Raw genomic sequence first — 26,334 nt, forward strand, 5'->3', positions numbered from 1 at the left:
ACATGGCAATGCTGATTTGGCAGGGTGGTGAGCTTGCAAGTCTGCTTGGTCACAGTGAGCAGTGGCAGGTCAACCAGAGGGGTTTTATGCAGCATTGCAAAACACCCAAAAGAGACTGAGGGGCACAAACCTTTCCAGCCAAGAGAGACTGACCTGGTCCAGTCGGGGCTTTTTGGGCTCCAGCAAAGCCCCGTTGTGTTACTGGTGACCTCTGGATGCTGTTAGGGTACACGGCAGGCCCAGAAACACAGCTGTTTTTCCAGATGTGTCTTTAGGACTTGGTTAGCCTCTTTCTGCTGCTGTCATCTCATGGCTTTCTGGGCTGGATCTGCCCTTTAAAACTTGGGCTTTCCTTTGGGATACCTTGAACTGAGCAGCAAATGACAGAGCCCCCCCTAAAACCCACTAGCTATTTTTTTAAAATGCTGATTTGCAAGGAGAGTAGCCCAAGCAGATATATTATATCAACCCAATATAAATACATACTATGTAAACCAATGTGTTATATAAATCAGTAATGGGACAGGGGCTGATTTTGGTGGCAGGAGGCCAACCCAAGCCCCAGGCAGCGCGTCTACAGGACCATGTCTCCCTCCCATGTCCCTCCCCAGCCGTTGTCCTTGCCTGCTCCTCCCTCGCACCTGTAGTAGAGATTTCTCTAGCTCAAGTGGCAGAGACTTGTGCCTTAGGTCCTGGGTGCAGGGCCTAATCCTGACTGTGGGGTATTGGGGTGGGAATATTGTGTTGCCGTGGAGGAAAAAGCAAAGCACAGATATTGCTATGGATAACGCGAGCAGAAAGTCTGCTAGAGAGGACACTTGGGATCAAATCTCTGGTGTATACTATCATATTCTTTTATTGCCTTTCCTATATATAAATAAAGGAAACTAATTAATTCAACATAGAGGCTTAGTGTCTTATTGCAACAGTCACAGCTATTGGGCTGATGGGTCAAAAAAGAGATGGGGAAGCTGATGGGAGATGAGCATCCAACCTCAAGGATGCAGGACCACCCTGCAGAGCAGTGGATTGGGAGAGGGGAGCAGGCAGAGGTGGGATGGGGACCCCCCAGCCCGGAGCTGGGTGCCCTCCGAATGCAGATCACAACCCTGTTAGTGGGGTTTTGTAGATGAGCAGCGGAGTGTGTTCGTTCTATTTAAGTCTGCTAGACTTAAAGCGGTGCTAAGAGGAAATAAATATGGACCCAAAGCTGAAGTTACACCAAAAGTACAGTGTTTCCTGCTGTTACTAACAGACTTTTATGAAACTCCTGTCCAAAGAGGTTGCCGAAAGCTTTCATGTTGCTGTCATGCCAGCTCCTCGCTTTGTGCTGGAGTGTCACCCGGAGGCATTCCCTGGGCCGTGGGCTGGAAGGTGCTTTTGCAGGAGACTGTCTCTGCCTTAGTGAGATCCTAATCTAAATAATCAAGGCAGATAATCAACCCAACATGGAAAATGGAGCGACAGTATCATAGCTATGCTGTTGCCTGAATACATCTTGTTTTTTCCCCAAGATTTTCTGAGATAAGCAGAGGCAAACTGCACGCCGTGCTCAGCACGATGGCAGCCTGGAGAGTTTCAACGGTGCAGTGAGGTGGTCTGGCTTAGTCCCTGTTCGTTTCCTATAACGCTTAGCATTGGACTCCCCTTTTGGATGCAGCCCTAAGCCTCTGTTTGCACAGCATTATCTACAGTTTGCTCCATGATCCTCTCCCCAAAATAATTACTATATATATATGTATATAGTATATATATATGTATATAGTATAAGTATGTATTTACATACATATGTAATATACACATACATATACATACAGCTTTTCATCCCCCAGCACCCCCAAGTCCTTCTCCTCAGGGCTGCTCTCCATCCCTTCATCCCCCAGCCTGTGCTGATACCGGGGGTTGCCCCCACCCAGGTGCAGGACCTTGCACTTGGCCTTGCTGAACCTCATGAGGTTCACAGGGGCCCACCTCTCCAGCCTGTCCAGGTCCCCCTGGAGGGCATCCCTTCTCTCTAAAGTATCATCAACTACATCACTCAGCTTGGTGTCATCCACAAATTTGCTGAGGGTGCACTCAATCCCACTGTCCATGTCATTGATGAAGATATTAAATAGTATTGGTCCCACTACAGATGCTTAAGGGACACCCCTTGCTACTGGTTTCCACTTGGACACTGAGCTGTTGACTGTAACTCTTTCGACACGGCCATCCAGCCAATTCCTTATCCATCGAACGGTCCATCCATCAAACCCATATCTCCCCAAGTTGTAGGCAAGAATGTTATGGGGGACCGCATCAAAGGCCTTACAGAAGTCTCGTATAGCATTAGATTAGTATGTTACTACCTATGCTATAGCAGTTATAGTATATACTATATTAATATTAGTGTCAGTAATATTTGTATACGGTGTATTGGTAAAGTATATATTACAGTATATATGATAGCATAGCCCATAGTGTCACACATGCCTCTGGCCAAGGAGAGCCTGCAGCAGAGTCCTCAGCTCCAGGTTCGGGATCCCAGATGTGCTGCAGATGTGAGGTAATGCTGCTCTCGTCTAAAAAAGGGGGTTACAGGGGCTGTGCCGTAGGGAGGGGTCTTTCCCCAGGTGTCTTTTTTTTTTTTTTTAAAGTAGATATAAGTGTCTTGAAGGGAGAGGTTGAACTTTTAACTCTGGGGAAAAAGACTTGTTCTTGTGCTTAAGTTTTATGGGTGATTTGGTGTCTTGGGCTGGGGCTCACAGGTGCCGAGCTGCTGATGGGCAAGGAAGGCAGCATTTGTCCTCACCCTGCACACACCAAAGTGTATCCCTGGAGCAGATACATAGTATGAAATTCACTTTAGCAGCTGAAAAACACACGGTTTGGCTTCTGGTATCGGGAAAAACCCTAACTGCATCCTAAAGGCCCTCATTGCACAGACAGGACACCTGAAGCTGTAGGAGATACTTGGCGACATGCTGGGAAGATGCTTTGAAAGCTTTAAAGGTGCTGCATAATTCAACTTGATCCAGTCATTAATTCCCCCTTTCTCTCCCCACTCTGAATCCATGCTGGGAGTCACCAGTGAGAGATGGCTTTTTATTATCATTCTTTTATTTTCCTGTTGCTTTCCCGCTGCATATACAGTACTTAAAAATGAGATCACCTTCATGTCAGGCATGTACCATGTTTATTAACAGCAAAAAAAGTATTATCTAGGCTTCACTCAAGACCAATTTACAGGATAAATAATTGTTTCAAATTACTTAAAAAAACAACAAAACCCCGAAGAATAAATTAATAACTTAAGTGATTAGCTGTCCACAGTGATTTGAAAACTTAATAACCATTCAAACAGTGACACCACAAGAAGACACGTACTGTACAGTTTGCCACAGATTACTCTTATCTTTCCTTCTACAAATGGAAAAAAAAAATTAAAAATACTCCTTTTTAAGAACAGTCATAGGCTTTGAAACACACAAAACATCCCTGCGAATCGGCTGCCGACGCGACGGCTTCAAAGCCGGGGCTCTGACCCCCCCTCGCAGCAGGTTAAGAAACAAATGGAGAAAACTACCCTAATTTGGCTGGGTCCGTTCCCACGCAACGATGCCCAAAGTCAACAGGGCCCTGTTGACTTCGCCAAGGGCTGGGGTGAGTGGGACGTAACTACTCTAACGGTTTGGTCCTAACCCTACGGGATTCATCAGCGAGCTCCCCACGGAGCCCAAGGTCCTGCTCCTTCCCCTTCTCCGTGACGTGCTTCAGCCACCACGTCCAAAGGGCTCTCAAACAAAACGTGGTATTTTCAGGGTCAATGTGGCAGCAGAATGCTGAAACTGTGCAAATGGCTTTTCCCCCATGCCCCTCACTCAGGAGAAAAGCCTGCCAAGATTTTTCCACCTTGGTAATTAAGGATGAGGGGTTTTTAATGAGTTTTGCAGAGCGGGATGTGCAGTGTTGTGTGTGATGCTGAGCATGACAACAGGGTAGCACCACATGCCGCCCGGCCATTGCATGCAGACTCGAAACAGCGCTTTGCATTATTAAATGTCAATTCATTACACCTCACGACACAACTGGGAGGTGGGAAAACAAGTACTAAAAATCTTCATTTCACAAGACGGAGAGAAAGTGGGATACAGAGAGTTCAAATGAACCCCCTTGTCCCATCTGAAGATAAAGTGTGGTGTCACCTGAAGAACAACAATAAAAATGATGGCTTCTTGTCTCCTGGTCTTGGGGCAAACCTCTCCAATATAGTCAACCCACTGGCCTACAAATGCACCCGTTACATGTTAGCAATGGGCTGCATTGAAAATTGAGAGCCTGCTGATTGGAAGCAAGTCCATTGAGAAGCTCTTTTAGCTCAAGAGATGGAGCCATGTGGCCCAGCTCCTGCTCCAGATGTTGCTGGACGGTGTTGAAATTTGGACACCGCGTGCCAAGACTGGCTGGCCATGGGTTGGCAGGGGGAGAGCTGTTTCATCACACCTTGCTACATATCAACTTTTCTCAAGAGCAGCCACTGAAGTAGCAACCTGATTAACAGTACAACTCTAGGAGTTGCGAACAAGGAGATAAAATTGTGACTACAAGGATGAGACACCAAGGACAAGCTGATGGAGGGATGAACTGCTCCAGGCCAAGGAGAAATCATGACCTAAACGTGCACATCTCTACCTGCAAGAGCCTCATTAACAGTCGCAAGATCATTGGGTACACGTGGGCAGGTTGGTGCTTTCTGGGCAGAGAAGAGAGGCAGGCAGACTCAACAGGGGCCATAAACTGGTTTATTGGCCCGTGTGATTTGATGCTGGACTGGTCTCTCTGATTTTCTTGATGGCTTTTTGATGTCCATGCATGTCCTCTGGCTCAGTCCCTGGCTGGGGTTGGGGTTAGGCTCTGCTCTTCGCCCTTCCTGTTACAAGTGGGGCTTCTCCATAGGCACAGCCCTGCTGCACCCATCTCATCCAGACAACATCCCTCCAATGGGACACACAGTGTGGCTGTCAACTCTTACATGGGATACCAATGTCATCAGGTGGGAAAACACTGACACAATGCAAGCGTGACTTGAGGAAACCATCCCCTTATTCCTCTCCCAGGCCAGGAAGACCAGACAGGACCTGGGAGCTATTTAAACATCTTCCTACTGAAGCCCATCACTGCATGAGACCTGGGCATGGCTCTACCCCTCCCAAGGATCCATGCTCAATGGGTGGCGAAAAGGAGCAACTGTTCCCAGTATGCTCAAGAGACTGGGATGCTGGAGTGCAGGGGCTCACGTGGGGCTCCAGAGAGCTCTGGGTCAATGTCTATCCTAACAAATTTAGAGGTTCAGGCTGTCCCCCAGTTTCTTGGACTGTGTGTCCTGGATGACTTAGCCTGGGCTAGTCAGCCCTCTCCCAGGTGCAAGGGATGGCCACCTTGCTCGGGGTGATGGCCTTAGGCTTCATGGCTGGAGAAGAGGCCCTGGCCCTGTTTAGGATGCTATAGGACTCTAGGTACTGCCTTTGACCCCTTCCCTCACATGGAGGAGTCCCCGCTCAGCCCCAGCAGCACAGGGTCTCAGGTTAAATCAGGGGAGAGAGATGTCTCTGGTCCCATGTTCTGGTCCAAGCAGGGTCAGCCATGGAGTCTGAGCCTCTTGTTCAGGGCTTGATCTAGTCTGGTGTTGAAAAACTCCAAGGATGGAGATGGCACAGCCTCTTGGGACACCCTGTGAAGCCATGGCACTGCTGCCCCATGATCAGCCCAAGGAGTCCCAGAGCAAGGTGTCCCCCAGCACAGCCAGATCCCCACCACCCTTCTGGCAGGGCTTCTCCTGCCTAGATCAGTATTGGCCACATGGCCTGGGGGTCCCTGAAAGCCAGAGCGCTGAGGCATCATGTTGTCAGGCAGGATGACCCCCCTCAAGGGTGAAGCATCCTGGGTAAGTCCCAAGAGTGGTGGGAGCTCCCCTCCCACAGTGCATGGCCTTTACTGAGCAAAGCCCCTCTCCACAACCCACAAACCTTCTCTGTAGATCTGAATCGAGACTCATGCCAAAGGAAGACATGGTGAGGACCAAGACTCAAATCTTTCTGGCAAACACTCCTGCCTTCACCCCTCCCAACCTCATGTTCCCCCATATATAACCCTTCTCAGTGGCTGGTGGCCCTGGGTCCAAATCCATCCCAGATAGCCCCCAGTCAGCCTAAGCCTTAGCTATCTTCTAGTTCTGGCTCCAGATTTGGCCCTATCTATCTGCCAGACACTCAGCTTTGCCCTGGCACAGTCTGCACTCTCACCTATTTTCTTTCTCTGACTTGAGACTAAGCCTAAGGCTGGCATCCATTTACAGCTGGAAATGTATTTCCCACCAAACACTCAAATGTCAGTTCAGAGCAAATCAGCCCCAAGGCAGCTCACACACCAGACAGAGGAACCAGGAGCAGCAGTTGCATACTCACAGCAAGGGATACACACTTTTGGAGACTTCTGCCTTTAAAACCACCAGCTTAGTAATTTTAAAGCTTGGGGAGAGCTTTGAGCCATGGCCCTGGTACTTCATAAAACTAAATATTGAGGTCATGATGCTTGTCCCACAGAAAACCCTTCTCCATGAGCACACACACACACATGCAAGTGCATCCCTTTTATCAAATGGGACCGTAGAGCTGAAGAGCAGGCTCTGACGTGAAGACTCAAGCCATTTTAATTGCAATTAAAATTAATCATTTGCAATGTTCTCAGCTTCCTAAAATACCTATTTCTAACAAAAGAGTCAGTCATACTTGAGCATCCAAGTATAGAGTGGATGTGATAAACTCAATGCCTTCAGGACAAAGTTCTTGGCAGTCCATGTAATTAAACCAGCTGCTTTTCAATATGGTTTAAGACTAAATACTGCAAAAACATTAATCATCAGGGACTGCTGTAATCAGCTCGGCAACCGTCAGGAATGACTATTTCCACTGCAGCCATTGATTACTTAACGGCTCTCAGGAGGGGTTGATATAGTCATCTCTATATGGCAATGCATGGAGTCTATGGGCTGCTACTTAGTTTGAAGGGGCCATTTGCTAGATGCTCAGCAGAAAAAAAATATGGAGGAATATGTCTGTTTCTGGAAAAACATAGATCTCGCTGCAAAGCAGGGAGGGACCAGCCACTAGCAGTTGCAAAATAGCTACTTTTGGGCTGTCTTGGTCTTTGGTCTGTCAAACGCAAAGGGCCAGTTACTGGGGATGCTCGTGAAGGCAGATCGTCAAAACAGGAGGGCTGAGCCTGGGAAAAGAGCTATCCCATGCCAGTGCCTGCCCCATGAACAAATACAGACATTTGTGGGATGTGGAGAAAATGAACTAGTTTCTCCAGTACCGTGAAGGGCTTTTCCAATCTTAATTAATGCTTTGGGTTAAATGTGGGAGTGGGCACTGGAGGCACCTAGTCCCAGTGCAGAAGCACAGGGCACCGACTCAGCAAAACGCATCCCAACGCATTGTGCTGTCTCTCAAGCCACTGCACCATCAGAAATTACTACTGCTGCTGCCTCCCCCTCGCCTGTCCACTTTCAGGGTACTTTTGGGACTTGTTGAGCTCCCCATCTCCCAGGTGGAGAAAAACACTCAATCTGAGCATGGTTTATCACTTGATTTCTCCAGGCTTGTGGTCTGGTTCAAGATTTTTTTGGCCTGGAGCCAGGCTCAGTTTCATCTTGAGAATAGTTGCACTGTTTTACTGAGACAGACCCAAAGCAGTATAAAGGGCTATTCCCAAAATTGCTGCTGCAATCCACCCCAGAGGTGGCTGCGTTTTAGTGTGATAGGAGGAGAACAGCACAATTTTGGCAGGGAAATAGATCCAGCATGCACCATAACCCTTCTTGCCCAACCTCATCTTCCTTTGTGTCCGCCTAGCAGTTTAGAGGATGAAATAGGAAAAAATCAGCTTCCCGCTTGAGTCACATTTGCTTCTCGGTGGGGATGGGGAGCTCTCGCCCAGCTGGGTGAATGCACACTTCAGTGGGCTCTGGATCAGGCCCAATGTTTAGTCTCCCCTGAGATGCAGTGATGAAAGGGGCTATAGAAATACGAAGCACTGTACTCTGGTCTTAATTTCATTATCTCACCATGCAAGCGTGCATGGGCCCTTGCAGGCTGTAACACACTCCCCGACCTTCAGAAAGCATCTGGCTGGGCTAAATCTTCCCCTTTGGGTCTTCTTTTTTTTCTCCTAGATGTTTATTATTTTTACCATGAGCATTAGGATATTTGCTTCATTATTCCTGTAAAAGGCCAACATTTCAATGTCTTAAAAGGTTTGTCAGAGCTTTTCCATTAATATCCTTCCCTTTCATGGCATGCGAGAAGAAAATATAAACTGGTGTTGGAAGTTCAAGACTTATTTTACCAGCATGCAGCCCTTAAGGGACTGGTATCCTATCCCTGTGTGGGTGACGTCTGGCCCTTTCCAAACTCAGGCCAAGCTTAAAAAAATGTGTTAATGCTTAAGCATCAATGATCGATACAACTTGGTGGTGTTGGTGGAATGTAGAGCCTGTGGCACTGGGAGGGGTTGAGCTTCCATAAAGAATAGCTTCAGCTATTTAATAAATATTATTATCTAATCTTTCTCATGTCTCCTTCGTTTGGCTCTCTGTTTGCAGTTGGCCTGTTTATCCATGTCAGCGATCGCTGTCTGGCAATCAGGCTACTCCATGGCAATCATTAGCCCTTCCTGTTTTCATGAGATCATGAATTATTATCTCTGCAATAAACTGTCTCTTCCTTCTCGGCTCTCTGCGCCTGGCAGCTGCCTGGGGAGCAACCCCAAAGCCTGGATGTGTCAAGGATGCTGGCAAGGGGCAACAGCAGATTCCCATCCATAATTAGAGCCTAGGGAGGTTAATGTCAACAAGCCTCATTTCTGTGTTGAAGAAACATTACTGACGATGGGGAGAAAATATCTAGTCCAGCCCTTTGTACCCACCACAAACCAACCATAATGCTACATTAAAGCTAATATTGAAACATCTTGCCCTGACTCTCCTGACCAGCCTCTTCCCAAGCCTAAGGCCTCACCATCAACCAACATTTCAATTACTCTACTCCTTTCCTCCAAGATACACCCCACCGGACCTCCTCATCCAAGACCAACCTCTGCAGTACGGCATCCACCTTCTCCCGGTCCTCGCAACAGCCTCCCACTCCCTCCCTGTCACTCATCCTCGCGCCAGTCCAGATATACAGGGTCTCCAGAGCCTCCCTGTGCTCCTCATACTCAACCACAGAGCTTCTCATGACGGCCACGGATGTAGGACTCTCACTCTATGGGCTTCTTTCGGTGCCACAAAGGGCAGATTTCAGTTCTTAGGGACAGATTCACAGGCAATTGGTTTCAGATAGGCAGTGGGTCAGGGCTTAAATTCTGCCATCCAAAGCCAGTCTCTCCAGCCTGTTGACTTTGAGAGATGCTGGAGAGCATCAACAGCAGAAGACAGCCCAACAAACTTGGCTGTTTCACGCATGCATGCATGTGTGTGAGCATGTGCTGGCATATATGTGTGTAGGATGGGGCAAGTCCTGGGCTTCTAAATCAGCTCAATGGGACAGTCTGGATGCTCTTCAAGCACCACAACGAAAACCATGAGGGCTGTTCCACCAGGAGAAGAACAGCTCTCAGAGGTTTTGAACATATTATTTACAAGAGATGGGACAACGAAAGTGATTTCAAAAGGAATGGTCCTTGCTCAGTTTTGGGATTGGGAGGAGGCAGAGAAGAGGGCAACCATAAGGAATGGGGAATCAGAGCTGGGGAATGATGTCCTATGAGAAATGCTGCAAACCTGCATGGCACGGTTTGGGGGTACGGTATGGAAGAAGACGGGGAGAGATGATGCAGTGTTAGCACATACAAGGTGGCTTTAATAGCTGTAAGCAAAAGATGTGTAGGGTGAAACCTGGTATTGCTAAGTCAAAGTTCCTGGATAGTGCATCCAGCAGCTAAAGCACAAACCTAGCCACCGAACATAGTTGGTCTTTATCACTGGCAAACAGTATCCGCCAAGTCTTCCCCTGAAATTAAGTTTCTTTTTGTCTTAAAAGAAAAAAAATAATGAAGACCCCCTCCCCTCCGCAGACAAGTCTTAGAAATCCAGCTCAAGCGGAGCTGGCAGCCCAGCGGGGCCCCAGCTGGGGAAAACCGCCGGGACATTTGCCTGTTTCGCTGCCTGCTCCAGGCGCTACTGCTTCGTGCTCTTGGCGGGCTCCGAGGACTGCCGCACATCAGTCCACTCCTGCATGGTGCTCTGCAGTGCCTGCGTCTTCTCCTTGTCCACTTGCACGTAATCAACCTTCTCGTCTGAGGCGACCGATGAGGTGGAGGGCTGTGGGGAGGAGAAACACAGCCACCGTCTGGTCACTCATCAGCTCCTTGCTCTTCCCTCTCACTCCTTCCCGCAGCAGCACCGTGGGTGCTGCAAGTCCACCAGCACCTCCCCTGCTTTCTTGAGACTCCATAACTCATCACCCTCCCTCTAACCTCCCGAAGGGTCTTGGATGAAAGATTTCAGTCTGCTCTGCATCTTGCTTGCATGAGACTGCAGTGCAATGGGAGGGTAGAAACAGCACCTGGGTCTCTTCCTCTCCACCAAATCTGGGACATGAATATTTGGTTGCAATTGCGGTATCTAACTGCTGATCTTGCAAATTCAGTGTTACATCTTGCTCATTTTCTTGTAAAGAACTTAAGAACTCTTATAGATACACACAAAAATCCCAGCTCCATCTCTCTTAGCTGTGCTCACTCTACACACCTATGGCACTAGATTATTTTCATCCCCAAAACAACAGATATGTTTGCAGGTTCACCCAGGAGACCTGTTAAGGAAGAAGGAGATACTTTTTTCTGTAGTTTCTTGAGTCCTGGAACTTTGTCTGCCTCTACAAGCATTTCAGAGGACCCCCCATCTGCTTGCAACTGGAGCCAGATGATGTTTTTTAATGGTCTAAAATCACCTTTCCAGGTTGGGATATAATTTAAATTGGTAATACCTGCAGAAATATTGCTGGACAGAAAGAAACAATCAAGGGACAACTGTCAAATAAGAAAAAGACCCAACCGGTGGGATGTTTTGACTAAGAAACAAGGTGGTGGTTGAGAAAGTCAGAGCGAACTCACAGGTGGTCCCCACAAAGGTTTATACAATGCCTGGTCCTTCACCACCCCCTTGCTCAGGCGCTGCTTTGCTTGAGCCAGTCTCTCCTTCCCCCTCCCAGTTTGCTAAGGATGGGACCCATTAGGACCTGCCTTTGGTCCCTCCCCAGCCCACTCTGTCGTCCCTGGGTGTCCTCTTCTTGGTATGTGGCCTTGCTGGGGAGGTTGTGAAATCTCCATCATATGAGAGTTTTAAGCCTCGTCTGTCACCTCAGGAGAGATGGTTTCCTTTGGATATGGGAATGCCCTGAGGTCCTCCCTTGCCCTATTTTCCTATCATTCACTTTAAGATGGTCTTTGTTTCCCCCACGTATGAACCTGGAGAAAATTCACCAACATCTGGGTCTTCAGGAGCTTCCTCTTCCACATTTCCACGTGACACTTGGCAGAGGCATCCCATTCCCAACCCATCTTCTCCTCACAGCTCTTTCTCACCAGGCAATGGCTTGATCAACTCAACATAATCTAGCTTTTAAACAACAGCTTTACTTTTTGAAAGCAGTTTGTACTTTTCCTGCCCAAATGGCACCCTTTAAAAGCACCTGACTGGCAGGACACAGGTGCCCAGCATTTTCTGAATGAGCTCCTGAAAGCATCTCAGGTGGAAACTCCAAGTCTGGTTTTGGAGGACCTGCTGTTCTGAAGGAGGAAAAAAACATTTTCTGATACTTCTTGGGATACCTCCTTTTGAATATACAATCTCCAGCTGAATTTCTGGTCTCATCAGCGTCCCTGAACCCCTGCACATCCATGTTTCTGGTGATACTTCCAGCAAGGCTGCAGACACGCAACAGAGACTGAGTCTGGCCTGAAATAAATACAGCAGCCGATCTGCAGGAAAAATCACACCTCTGAGGCTACTGTGCCACTTACCAACCCTGCCCAGGGCTTTGGACCATGCTGTTGCCAATGTGCATAAAACCCCTTAAAACATGCATCACTTTTAATCAGAAGTTTATAAAATCCCCCGTACCTTTCTGTGTGGCCCTGGTGAGCTTGGCTGGAAGTCCAGGGCCAGATAATCCACGCTCCCCGAACTCTTTTTAGGCGCTGGGCTGTTGGTGCCACTAGGAACAGGAGAAGCAGAAATGGGGTTTTGCTAATGCAGGGAAGAGACAGGAGAGATAATGAGTATTAAAATGGGAAGCAGGAAAAAAAAGGAATTAACACAAATCTGGTGACAAAATGCCTCAGTGGCACTTCTAAAAGAGGTCTCAGCCTGGATATGTGCTCGCCTGCCTCTCTGAGACCAGGGTGTGCAGAACTGCTAGGGGGACTACATATATTGTATATTGTGCTAACGAATATTTCAAGCTCATGCTCTTTGTTTTATGTATCAGAGCAGTTCTGCTGCCTTTGTGCCGATTTTATTCACATGCCTGACATCAGACGTGGGCTTCAGCACTTCCCAGGAACCACACCTCAGTGAGGCCAGACCAGCTCTGGGATCTTCACTAATCACAACCACGCTACACAGAGGCCAGATTTCCTCTACCCCCTTAGTTACACAGCCTCAAAAATATGCTTCAAGTCAGCAGCTTTGCAAAGAGAGACAAAATCCCCTCCCTGTAAGCAGTGCCACTCCCTGCTGCTGCTCTGATAGCCCCTGCCCTCCGCACAAACATGATGACAGCAGCTCTTAGGGGAAAAAACCTGAAAAAAATCAACTTAAATTAGGAAAATAGACTGCGACAGTCCATAGATGTTTTTATCCCCTCTTAATTCCTGGCAAAGTAGGTGATATATGTTCCTGCTCTCATATACCGTTAAAACCCCAACAGGATGTGTCATTTTAGGAATAAAAGCCACTGTTTCGTGCACGTAGGGATGCACGTAAGGATGTACACCACAGAGTGCTATCTGAGCACTTCCATGTCATGAGCTAGGAATGTGTTTGCAGAGGTGGGGAACGTATATGTCCTGCCAGAACTATATATCTTAGCTGTGGGGCCCTTACCATCGCCACGTAGTTCTCCTCACTGTCTCCTGAGTCAGTGCTGGTGATGCTCTGGGAGGAGACAGGGCGACAGTATTGCAAAGAGCCGGCGTTGAAGGTCTGGCTGTAAGGACAAGGGTCAATGCGTTAACGGTGGCTGCAGGTCCTGCTTGTCCACTGCCAAGGAGGGATGGGAGAGGGCAGCACCTGATGCCTCCGAACATCACCATGCTCAGATTTGGGGACTGGGCATGAAGAAGAGCTGGCAGCATCGAGGTTCTCCTAACCTGACCTTCCCACAGGTCAGAGAATCACTGGGTTTGGTCTTCTCGTTTTTATCTTTCTAGGTCTTTTTAATAGCACCTTGCTTGCTATGTACCCATAACTCTCCTGCTATCAGCTACATAAATCAGGCTCCATGAACTCTTTCATCTCACAGGAAATATTTAATTGTGGAGGATGCAGGGCCAGCCTCAGTGGAGCTTCTCACCTCCAGCCTCACCGCAGCTCCAGGATTTGTTTACTGCACAGGGCCCTATCCGAATTTTTTTCTGGAAAACAAAACCTCCGAGGCATCGTCCTGCTTTCAATTGGCCAAATCTAATCATACAGAATAACATAATGCAATCAGTGTCTGGCATTAAAGCTTGTGTCTTAAAAAGCTATTTGTTGCCTTGCAGTAAAGGCAGGGTCATATGATTAGCTGATAAGGGAAAAATCCATTAGCTTCTCCGGGGTCGGACATCTTGTCAATCAAAGCCCGCTCGCTGTTTCCTGATGCAGTGATTTCAGCACGCAGAGCTCATGCCCTGCAGTCAGTCTCCACACAATCCAATTTATTAGAGGAGTCATAGCAGCCAAGCCTTGCTTCTGCCTTTCATTGGACAACATCAGACCACGAATTAGCAGCAGAACTGGAATTGTGCGAATCCTGTTATTTTTGGCCGGCAGACTTTGCTCTGAAGCGCTTTGGTTTCATTTTTCAGACTTCCTTCAGGCTAGGTTTTGCTTTCAAGGCAATCAAAACACAGCTCAGTCAGACCCTGCGAGTGTCACCCTGCGTTTTGAGACTACAGTGGGGTTTTTTGGGGAAGAGCTGGATGTGAAATTGTGCCCGGCACCCCCAGTGTGGCCGAGTCGGGGTGGCTCAGCTGGATCAGGAGTCATGGTGGACCACAGGTCCTGTGTCAGAGCCAGAGCTCCCTGGGTGGTGTTAGATCCCAGAAATAGGAAATGTCTTCAAGGGACCTTAATTAGCTGCTCAGCCACATGCTGGGCTTTCATGTGAAGTCCTGACCTAAAAGAAGTTATCATCCTGCTGTGATGTGGGGAATATGACTGTGGCTCTTACAACTCTTGACAGAGCTTGTGAGGAGTCCAAGAGAGGAGCCTCTCTGCTTCGACAGCATCTGACCCAGGTGCTAAGTCTGGCCATGATGTGACCAAGGAAACCCCTGAGCCCCAAATCGCCATGATGTGGCAGGATATTTTAGGAAAGAATTACTCCATAAATGCCCTGCTTCCCAGACAGCTCCTGCTGGGGCCTGATGGGGGTAGGGTGTTGGGCAAGGTGGACACTCATCCCAGTGCATATGTTTGCATGGCATGACCCAGCTCTGCAGCTCCTGTTTCTAAAATTGACAAAGAACATAATGGGGACTAAAGGGATTATCCAGCTTTTGGGGAAATTCAGCTTTACATCCAAAGTCTGAGCTCACTTCTAGCTTGATTCAGGATGACCCACAAGAAACGTGCCCCTTCAACAAAAAGAGATGGTGGGCCAGAAGAAACCTCAGCAGCAAGCGGAGGCAGAAAGGCAGCCGACATCCCCCTTACACTCAGCCAGAGATGTTTAATCCATGGCAGAGGTGACAGTGTGGCTACGTGTGCACACCAGCGAGAGTGGGACCAGAGATCTCCTGTCAGAGCAAAGCAAGAATTCATACCCCAACCGTTACTCACGTTGGCCTGGACCAGGATTTCGTGACTGGCGATTTGAAGGGAAGCTCATCGATGACAGTGTTGTTCCTCAGGTCCAGGGGTGATGGCTTTGCTGGCGAGGGAAAAAGCCTTTATTCAGAGGCAGTGCGTTCCTACAATTCAGTGCCCATGACTGGCATGAGAGGGTCCCCAACAACTTGCTGTTTGCTTCCCGTTCTGCTAATCAGCCCCCTGGCCCTCCTTGCTGATGACAAATACCCCAAAACAAAGTCCCTGCACTCATTTATGCCAGGACTGGGGGGAAACAGTGAATTTCCCCTCTGATCTGCAGCCCCAGAGTGGATGGGTGGCCCCAAAAGGGCAATGGGCCTCCCAGGGAATGGAGATCCGCTAAAAATGCCCAAACCCACAGTATAATAAACCCATTCATTAGGGAGCTGTAATAACCCATTAGATGGGGACAAGACCAGTCTCTGTCAGCCCTGAGCTGCCTCTGGCCAGAGCATTTCCCCACAGAGAATGGGAAAGGACATCCGTAGGGTAACATGAAAGCACTTCTCATCATGGGTGGTTCATTAGGTGGAAGAGAAGACTGCTGCACTCCAGCCCCAGCCCTTGCCTAGCACATTGATGGGGTTAGGTGCTGACACCCTAATGATGGAAGCCGTCCTCCTCAGCATCTCCTTGGTGACCTATCAGGCAATGGTCTGGGGAGGGATTCGGAGGATGAAGGCAAAGCCCTGAGGAAAGAGCTGTCTAGATCCAGCCAGTAGGAAACAGTAGGAGAAATTTGGGTCATCTGAATACAACACAGAAATTTTGGAGTGGAGCATAGGGAGGGGTGAAGGCAAAGGGGGTGAGATCCTGCATGTGATGTACCTCCTGTAAAGGCCAGGAAGGGTTTGAGATAGGCTGTTCAAGCACCACGAAAGCTGCATTTTCACCATAGTCCTCCTGAAAGAGGGAGGGGATGGGGAAGATCTGAAGGTCTGACTGTGCTGGCGGTAGCAAAGCACACCCCACACAGGACTCTACTGAGTGTGCAAAAGATGACAGATGTAGTCCAAAGTATTACAAGAATAGAAGGGTTCCTGGAAAGATTTTCCCACAAACAACTCTTCTTACCTTTCCGGTCAGGTTTGAGGTTGCGGTTGACTGGCGGGGGCTGGATTTCACTCAACCGTCTGTGGCACTGTGCCATGGCTCCTCCTTTATGCATGGGGAGGGTGGCTGAGGACAACCCCACCAGGTCAAAGTGATGCGGCCCAGGGCTCATGGGGATATAGAGATTTTGGGCATTGTCGTTGGCTTTCTCAGTATGGATCAGGGGCGAGGAACCGGGGTTCATGGGGACGTAGTTGTCCTCAGAGTCGGTGCTATGGGAGCGGGCCACTGCTGCCTTGGCTTGCTGGAGGACAAACAGGAGGATGTGCTGTAAGCATTAGACACTGCCCAACCTAACCCCACTTCATCTCATCATCACCAAACACACACCTGAGGTGGGACCAGCTCTAAAATCTCAGCACAGAGGGAGGGGATGGTCTGTCCCCTCCTTGGCCATCAGTTTGCACTGAGAGGGTCTGCCTCCACTGTTTCCAAGACATTGCAACATCCCAAGTTCAGGGAAAGGTCTTAATCTCCCAGGCTTGAGCTTCTTCTCATTATCAGAGTGAGCTGCAGAAGCATGCTTAACCTAGAAAGTTATTTTTCCCTGGGCTCCAGCCATGACTAAATGCAGTATGAAAGGCTGCTTTAATGTCATTTCCAGCTCAGGAAATCTTAGAAAGTGCACAAAAGAGGCTGTTCTGGCAACATGTCAAAATTCAGCTCAGCAGCATCCCAGGCTTTGGAGAAGCCAAACTCCTGGGCGCTTTTTTTGGGTCAAAGCTCCAGGCAGATACACTCTGTGGAAGCATCCAAGCAAAGCTCTGCATGCGGTGCTGGGTTAGGTGGTTGTCCTTCCATCTCTACCCTGCAGGCCACCACAGTTTTAACTGAAATGAGTAATAAAACCCTTCTTTTCTTGACTTAGCTCTGCAGGACTGGGCTGTGAGGTCCCACCTGGAACTGACTTGTCTCTGAATCTATAAGGTGCAAATGGTACCTATAGCACGGTGGCCGACACCGAGGCCAACTCACCAGGTAGGAGTTGTACCCATCGTTCATTGACTCGACTGACTGCACAGCACTGCCGCCTCCATGCTGGGGGTATTCGTACGTCTCGCAAGAAGAAGCTGCAATACAACCACAAATGCACAATGTGTCCCAGTGCAACTGCTAATAAAAGGGGCCCCTGAAAACAAAATTCAGGTACTGGGAGGGCGATTCCTATTCTTGATGATTGAGACGCTGTTTTTTAGCCCATCACGGACTCCCTGTTATGCTCCCTCCCAATTAGCATCTCTCTGATGCGTCAACGCAACTGCATGTGCTGCATGGACCTAACCTGGTTCTGTCAAAGTGCTGCAAAATCCCAGGGGTAACATGTCAGATAAGGTAGATCACGGTGACAAAACTGGGTTAAGGGAGAGCTCTGTTACAGCTCGCTCAGCAGATGTAAGGGCTGGCAGCCTCCGGTAAGGGGAGGATGGGGTGAGGATGGGGTGCTAAGCTCTTAGACTGGTCTATCTACTGCTGAGCATGGGTCTGATCTCAGCCTAAATATTGGTATTTAGGTAGGAGGAGATGGAAAAGGCATTTCAGGGAGCTGTGTGTAGCATTTACAGTGTTTTCTCTCCAACCGCCTCTTCTAAGTTACTTTGCAACTATCTCATCCTAGGCACAAGATTTGGAAAGGGCAAGCTCATCCACAGCCCATCCATGGCCAATGAGAAGGGCATCTCTCCTGCACTGGGCGTGTTGGGTCTTGGAGATGTGCAAAATTATGTCCTTGGCTGGTGAGCAAAACCAAGGTAGCTCCAGGCTGAAGTTGTTCTGATAACCCTGGTTATGAACTGAACTAAAAGTAAGCTAAAAATGACCAAAATCACCAAAATCTGGTGAAGGGCTGCACGAGGAAGCAGGTTCAGGGTTTTGTTTCAAGGCACATAACAGCTCGGGTGGGCAGAGCCCTGGGGATGCCTCTCCATGTCCATTGCATACAAAAAGCAGGGCCAGATCCACACCAGGGAGGCCTTTTTTGTGTTCGACCTCCTGGCTGACGCCAACAGTCACCCCAGCCCTACCGCAACCCAGCAGGACCGCCCCATCCAAGGCTGCTAGACAGGACAAAGCCACCCACTGCTCCCCACCCTTGAATTCACCTCGGTGCAGCCTGCTGTTCTCCACCGCTGGCAGCGTGTTTCTCCGAGGAATGGTGGCTGGCATGGGGGCCAGCCCCAAGCTTTCGCCGGGCTGGGGCCGTTGGGGTGGGCTGCCCCACTGCGGCTCTATCTGCCCGGGTTTTGGGGGCCGCGGGGGCGGTGCGGCGGGTGAGTCGCTGGAGGCCACAGCCAGAGCGTTGTGGTTCTTGTCCAGTGTAAATGTCCTGGGGATCTGGTAGATGGAGAGCGGGGTGGCAGGGATGTCATAGGAGTCCGTGGAGAGCTCCCCAAACTCCTTGCATAGGGTGTTGTTGGGAGTCTTGTAGGTGTAGACCTCCTCGTTATCTGTTTCGGAGCTGGTGAGGCTCGGCTTGGGGTGGGTGTAGGAACCAAAGGCGCGCGGGAGGTCGTACGCACTGTCCCTGAACTCCGAGTTGTGCCGGCTGGGTTTCGGCAAGCTGTAAAAGCCATGGAGCTGCCCGCCGACCCCGTTCACACAGTGCCCATTGCCCTGTGAGAGCTTCTGGACCGCCGTGTCGCTCCGCATGAAGAAGGCGGACCTCGTGGCTTGGGAGAAGCTGGCACTCCTGCGGAGGAAGGGGAGAAGGGGGCTGCAATGGGGGGCAGAGCCGGTCCCGGCGTGCACCGAGCTCTGCTCCCCCCTTTGTCACCTTCCTGACCCACACTGCCTAACCCCAGGGTGACGGAAACATCTCAGACCCCTCCAAATGTGCCCACAACCCATTTATTTTGTCATGAAACACCTTCAAAATGATCCTGTCATGGGGTGGGAGGTACATGTACCCAGCTCCACAGTGGAGCTACGGGCAGGAACAATTCAGACATAAATTGCTCCAAATGGGCAATTTTCACACCAGCTGACAGTGACCCAAGACGCGGCTGCAAAGTGTCACCCCATCAGCATCGTCATCACGCAACAGCTGCCCATCTGCAGTGCAGGAGGGAGGCTTACTCTGACCTCTGCCTTGCAAACGTGTTTGAGAAGGACTGGAAAAATTTGTGATGGGGTTATTTCAAAGCCTCCAGCCACGTTGCCAACCTTCCCTCTTGTAGGGTAAGCCCTGGGGAAGCGAGGACACTCCTCAGCGGGGATTTGGGATTTGCAGCCCCGATCCCAGCTGCAGGTATGTAGGAATGAACCTCAGGGCTGAATTCAGATTTCTAACAGCCCTTGAGTCCCCCAGGGTGAGTGCGGCAGCATGGCCATTAGGTCCATGCCTTGCTAATGACTCCCTCATTTGTATTGTGGTCATGCTCAGGGACACCAGCCAGGATGGAGGGTGAGCACTGGGGAGACCTCGGTCCTCTAATGACTGCTCATTAGCCATCGCTTCTCCACCAGTTCCCTCCAAGGTGTTTCATCTCCTGTTTTATCCCTCCTGCTCCTTCCTTTATCAACGCTCCAACGTTGCAGAAGATGACGAGCCCCATGGCCTTGGCTTTCTGCACCTGTAACCCCAGCAGATGACATTTTCTCGAGTCAGGGGATGCTTGAATTGGCCACTTGGACTTTTCTTTCCCCCCGCCTCAACCCCCACCCCAGAAGACTCGGGGAAATGCGAGGATCACTGTGGAATTGCTGGGACTCAAGGGCGAGATGCGGCAGAGCCAAACGTGGGTGATGATGAAGCCTTCCTCCAAGCCATCTGAAGCAGCATGGATGAAGAAAATACCACAAAGCTCCAAAAAAAGGGTTACCCTGCCATGGAGAGCTAATGCATATACACCAGGAGAGGGTGACAGGTAGTCTTGGGCTGGGTCTTTTTGCTTGCAGAGTTATAAACTCTATGGGTCAGGCTTTTGGGGACCACATGCTCACAGCCAGAAAAGGCTCAGCCAGCCCCATTTAAACATCTCCCCGTGGAGGAGAGCCCTGCCCTGTATCAATCACCACGCTGGGAAAAAGTGAAATGGTTATGGTGGGGGGTGTGGTGTGTGCGTGTGGTCCAGTTGCAGCAAATCACTGGGGAAGTGCCAGCCCTATGGGAAAAGCTGGGAGATGCTGGTTTACACCACTCCGGCGGGGTTGATGCTCTGCAGGGACAACAGGGACTCTGTTTCATGGAGCCAGCACAAGATGGCGCTCAGAAATAGGGCTTATTTGGGGAAAAAAACAAGTGATGCTGCGATATGACAAGTGAATCCCTGCCACCTTTGGAGCTCAGTCCGCCTGGGAGATGTCTGGGCTCTGTCAGGGTCCTTTTGGCTGAGGACTTGAAGCATCTCACGGGTTAATTATTCAGCATCGCCCACCAATTAGCTACTATTACCCTCATTTTATGGATGAGTAAAGTAAGAGCTCCGGAGCTGAAAGGGGAGAGATTCCCAGCAGTCCTGCAGCCTGGCCTCGTGCACAGGGCATTGATCGGGGCAATTATTTCTGGCCCAGTTGCAGCAGCTGCCGCTGGCCAGTTTATACCTGCCCACCAAAACATCAGTGCTTGCTCCCTCTTCCTCGGTGTCCCAGCTGCACTCAGCCTCTCAGGGGGTGGCTTTTAGGTATCCTCACAGCTGGGGTGTTGGAGGGCCTTTTTTTAAACACTGTTCCATTAACTCCAGCTGAAGTTAATTTTTCTGAGCCTTTTTCTGTTGTTGTTTTTTGGGTAGGGAAAGGCAGCTGCAGCAGGAAAGCCCAGCGGAGGCTGCAGCCGGGGCTCTGTTCTCACCTCACGCCAGCTGGGCTCTGGCCGTCTCTCCCTCCTTCCCTCTCTCCTTGCCGCTCTCGCGAGCCAAAACTCTTCACGCCAAAAAAACTCCTCGCTATTTAAGGCAACCGGCTGGGTCTGGAGGCGGAGAGCTGTCGCTCTCTCAGAAATACCACATCGTGCACCACGGGCTGCCGCGAAGCCCAGCAAGCTCTGGGCTACAGCAGGGATGAATGGCAGAGCAGTGCAAACCCTGCCCATCCCTCTGGTTTTGTTTTTTTTCTGGTTAAAGGCAGGAATTAGGGCCCCATCTGCAGGATCACAGAGTGGTTGAGGTCGGAAGGGACCTCTGGAGGTCATCTGGTCCGACCCCCTGCGCTCAAGCAGGGCCACCCAGGGCCAGTTGCCCAGGACCGTGTCCAGACGGCTTCTGAATATCTCCAAGGATGGAGACTCCACAACCTCCCTGGGCAACCTGTGCCAGTGCTCGGTCACCCTCACGGTAAAAAAGTGTTGCCTGGTGTTCAGAGGGACCCTCCTGTGTTTCAGTTTGTGCCCGTTGCCTCTGGTCCTGGCACTGGGCACCACTGAAAAGAGCCTGGCTCCATCCACTTTGTACCCTCCCTTCAGGTATTTATAGACATTGAGGAGATCCCCCTGAGCCTTCTCTTCTCTAGGCTGAACAGTCCCAGCTCTGTCAACCTTTCATCACAGGACAGATGCTCCAGTCCCTTCAGCATCTTTGTGGCCCTTTGCTGGGCTCTCTCCAGTATGTCCATGTCTCTCTTGTACTGGGGAGCCCAGCACTGGACCCAGCACTCCAGGTGTGGCCTGACCAGTGCTGAGTAGAGGGGAAGGATCACCTCCCTTGACCTGCTGGCCATACTTTGTCTAACGCAGCCCAGGATACCGTTAACCTTCTTGGCCGCAAGGTCCCATTGCTGTCTCGTGTTCAGCTTGGTGTCCACCAGGACCCCCAGGTCCTTTTCTGCCAAGCTGCTTTCCAGCTGGGTGACCCCCAGCATACATTGGTGCGTGGGGTTGTTCCTGCCCAGGTGCAGGACTTTGCACTTCTCCTTGTTGAACTTCATGAGGTTCCTGTTGTCCCATCTCTCCAGCCTGTTGAGGTCCCCCTGCTGTATCAGCATGACCCTCTGGTATATCAGCCACTCCTCCCAGCTTGGTGTCATCAGCAAACTGGCTGAGGGTACACTCTGCCCCATCATCCAGATCGTTAATGAAGATGTTAAACAGGACTGGACCCAGTATCGACCCCTGGGGTACACTGCGAGTCACTGGCCTCCAACTAGACTTTGTGCCACTCATCACCACCCTCTGGGCCTGGCCATTCAGCCAGTTTTTAATACAACCCAGAAAGCCAGGAAAGCTTGGGAGGTTGCTGCTCCAGCCTCTTCCTCCCAACTGGGATGAGATGAGACCACCGCGCAGGGCCCTCTCCAGCTCTGTTTTGCAGACCTCCAAGGACTGAGGAGGGTTGAGCTGCTCATCCCCAGCCCTCCCTCAGCTGTCCCCAAGGTTTGCTCCCAGGTGGGCTACCATACCTTGCGTTTTCTGACTTTCTGCTCATACACTGGTGGAGGAAAAGGTAGTCCTGGGGGGCACTGGCAGACAGGGTGCTCTGGAGGTGGCTGGCAGGCGAGTCGAAGGTGAACAGGGTGGGCTGGCTGGAGTGGGACGGCGCTGAGGACTTGCGCTCTCGCAGCAGGTGGTGGCTGGCACCGCTGAGCTCTGCTGGGGAGGACCGTGGTGCGTGGTTCATGGAGGCGATGCTCCTCAGGGTATCTGTGAAAGGAAAAAACACACCGGTGAGCAGCACACCACAGCCTGTGTTCCCAGGATTTTCCTTACTTAAATGCTCTGGCATTTATGGAAATCAGTGGGGTTTGCTTACAGCTCTGAGTGATGCACTCAGCAGCAGGCTCCTCTGCTTGGAGAACATGCAACTATAGGTTCAGACTAGATATAAGGAAGAAATTTTTTACAATGAGGGTAGTGAAACACTGGAACGGGTTGCCCAGAGAGGTGGTAGATGTCCCATCCTTGGAAACATTCAAGGCCAGGCTGGATGGGGCTCTGAGCAACCTGATCTGGTTGTAGATGTCCCTGCTAATTGCAGGGGGGATGGACTGGGTGACCTTTAAAGGTCCCTTCCACGCCAACGCATTCTATGATTCTATGATAGGTACCATGTAGGGAAATAAATATTTTATCATATTTTATCACATGCTTAGTGGCTTGCAGGGATGGCTGGGGGATGTCGGCCCAATTCACAGGGAGCTCAGTGGGTTGTTAAAACCTGGTTGAAAAGGAAAAGAAAGAGAAGAGCTTTCACATCGCAGTTTCTGCTTCTGTCTTTTCTTAGAGACCTTTTGTAGGTGGCTTTAGAGATACGATTTAAGTCATCCCCATCCCTCTGTGTGAGGACATCACTGCTATCCTTTTACAGCTGGGTAAACTGAGGCATGGAGTGAGAATGTGGATGGACATAATGACAGCAGAGATTAAAAGTATTCCCACATTCCACAATTCTCTATTAATTTTGTGACCTCAAAAGAGTTCCTGCTGTTTTCTGCTAGTAAAATGGGATGCAGACCCAAGATGTGACTCCCTAGTGCCTGCTCCCCTTGCTCAAGGAGAAATACACTTTAAAATACTAAATTCATTTCAACGGAGAATATCCCAGAGGTCAGGAATAATCACCTGGCTACTCCAGCCCTCTAATAAGCATTGCTCCAAGAATTTGAACCGGGGATTAATTTTCATAGCCAAGCTGTAAACCCCCATTACAAAGAAAACAAACAAAAAACCCCCAAAAAACCCACAAGCTGCAGAATATTTTGGGAAAGGTGATCCATCTCTGGCTGCAGAAGACCATGCAGAAGACCAGGCAGAAGACCAGGCGTGGTCTTCCTGCCATGCATGCACTCCTGGCATGTGAAAACCACTCATCGTGGTTTACTTTAGTCACCCTTTGTAATAGCTGTGATTTACATTTATTTGGTGCTGATGCAAAACGCAGAAAAAAACCCAAACCTTAACAAAAAAGCCATGTTTCCCTGGGTAAATCCACCCATTTTCTGGCCACCACTGATTTAGAGATGTCCACCTGCTCCTCAAACTTGACTTCAGACACCCATAAAGGAACCTGCTCCGACACAGGGACGAGGGGGGTTTTACAGTTTCCAATCTCTTTTTTCGATTTCTTCCCTCAAATCCCAGATCCTACCAGAAATTTTGGGTCTGACTCTTTTATGCTGCAGAGAAATGAGTTCTCTGTGAAACGGCTGTCACGGCTTGGACAAGGAGATGCTCCACATGGGGTGATTTTTCACCGCCTTCTGAATCGTGTCAAGATACAAAATCGATCTGTCTGCTCCTTGTTCACCGCCGCTACATTTTTTTTTCCTGGCGTTACTGCAAACTTCACCCGATGCAGAAAAAGTACATTAATAAAAGCCAAAGAGCGTGGCTCGACTCTGTTGTTTGGTTTGTGCTAAACACAGAAAGGATCAATATTTAACATTGACATTAATGGTGGGGGATGACAGCTTAAAACTCCAATTCCTGCCTTCTTTGCATGGGCATTAAAGATCCCTTGGTGCTTTTCATGGGAGTAAATGGCCATCTCGGTGTCCTTGGACAAAACAGTGCGTTGATCCTTATTCTTATAAAATATTTATGCCGTAGCAGTGCAGACTGATCCCCATTGGAAAAGGAGTCGAGAGCTCTACGAGTCCCAAATCTTAGTCCCAAATCAAGTGATTTGAGGTCAACCAGTGTGGTAGAGCCCATACCCACATCGCTATCAAAAACAGGGGAGCTGCACTCGAAGTGCGTCTCAGGAACAGCCCCCCGGTCTCGCTACCTCCCAAATCATGGCCAAGAATTGCCCATGACATCGGTCTTTGGTAAAGACTCTTCCAGGGATGGTGTGAGGATGTCAGGTTGGTGTTGTGTCCCCATCCCAGCACAAAGCTTGTCTCTGAGGACAACTGTGAACTGCAGTGGGTTGGGGTCCTTCTGCCCTAAGCAGTCCTCCAACACTATCCCTGCAGGCTCCGCACTTGCCATTGCATGGAAAAGCCATGGCAGGCCAAAATACACCCGGGAGCTAGAAATTACACCAATTTATTTGTGCCGACACAGCCTAAGGGGAAAGCTGGGGCAGCATGGAGGAGATGGTCCCCCGCATCACACTGGGGCACAGCAATTTCAAATCACAACATTTTGAGGAGCCCAGTGAATCCCGCACTGCCAGGAGACCTGAATCTTTTCCCCAAAATCAGTCTGATTTGGGGAAACTGGAGAGCGCAGCGCAAAAGACACAGTCATTGAACGCAGGATGAATTACTCCGTGGCTACTCCGACCGCATAAAAGAAAACGGGGGACGAAGGGGAGCAGGCAGCAACGCCTGGTAAAAAGCATGCTGCTTCCCTGGGGGAAGCCGCTCTATTGACATCCGCATTGATTTTCAAAATGAATTCCCAGCTCGCTTCCCGCAGCGACCCGGCCACTGAGAGCATTAGCGCGAGCCAATTCAGGACTCACGTACTCCATTAGGTCTGCAAGATGAACTCCGTAATAGCAGGTGAGAGATGGATTGCTTCACGGGGCTGGGAGGGTATTGCAAGGGCTGGGTAGATAAATCCTGTGACTGCAAAAGGGGACTACTACCAAGATTGCTGTCTATTTTTTATGTTGCGGCAGTTTTTTGCACTAGAAAAAAGGGCAGTTCAAGTGCCCAGGTCACACGCTGACAATGGGTCCTGCTGGGGGGCAGAAAAGAAGGCAAGAAAGGAAAGCGAGGCAGAAAAATAGTATTTGATGACTAGTACATGCTAAAGGGAAAGTCAAGATATTTGTGCTCTCATGTTGGCCTAAAACGGAGAGAGGTCCTCACGAGGGTAAGGCATACAGGGTGAATTATGAGCCAGAGGTCCCAAAGCCATTTCAGCTTGCCATGCTGCACTGCCCAGCTCCCAGGCGATGAGGACCAACACTCCTTTCCCATGCCCATGCAGGGCACTTAGTGAATGACCTCCAGGGGGTCCCATCCAGATGCCTCCAGGCATCGGTCCCACCTGCATCATGACCAACGATGCTCAACTCAATCCGGCCACAAGCCAAAAATAGCGACGCTTCTCCATCCCTCATGGCCATCCACCTCAGGGCCATGGATGAACCTGTGGCCCTCCTTTATTTAACAGCGTAGATGTAGCCTTCAAATCCCTTGGCTTTATGTTGACATCTTGAGTTTATGTTGCGGGAATGTATCAAATACAGCCAAGGAGGGATAAGATCCTGTTCCAGTTCCTA

At 49.8% G+C, this 26,334-nt stretch overlaps 1 protein-coding gene across 1 annotated transcript in view; it reads right to left on the reverse strand.

Moving 5' to 3' along the window:
* Nucleotides 1-9,357: 9,357 nt before the first annotated feature.
* The window catches only part of GAB2 (GRB2 associated binding protein 2), a 92,271-nt gene continuing 75,294 nt past the window's right edge, over nt 9,358-26,334 (reverse strand). Inside the window, exons 3-10 of the mRNA XM_082303947.1 lie at nt 22,559-22,799; nt 18,331-18,917; nt 17,207-17,301; nt 16,193-16,475; nt 15,089-15,179; nt 13,148-13,250; nt 12,164-12,289; nt 9,358-10,360 (exon numbers count right to left, since the gene is read on the reverse strand). Of these exons, the coding sequence (XP_082160073.1) occupies nt 10,217-10,360; nt 12,164-12,289; nt 13,148-13,250; nt 15,089-15,179; nt 16,193-16,475; nt 17,207-17,301; nt 18,331-18,917; nt 22,559-22,799 (1,670 nt within the window). The 3' untranslated portion in view covers nt 9,358-10,216. The remainder of the gene's footprint in view (nt 10,361-12,163; nt 12,290-13,147; nt 13,251-15,088; nt 15,180-16,192; nt 16,476-17,206; nt 17,302-18,330; nt 18,918-22,558; nt 22,800-26,334) is intronic.

Source organism: Platalea leucorodia (assembly GCF_965183815.1).
Source record: "Platalea leucorodia genome assembly, chromosome: 2".
Classification (NCBI taxonomy): Eukaryota; Metazoa; Chordata; class Aves; order Pelecaniformes; family Threskiornithidae; genus Platalea; species Platalea leucorodia.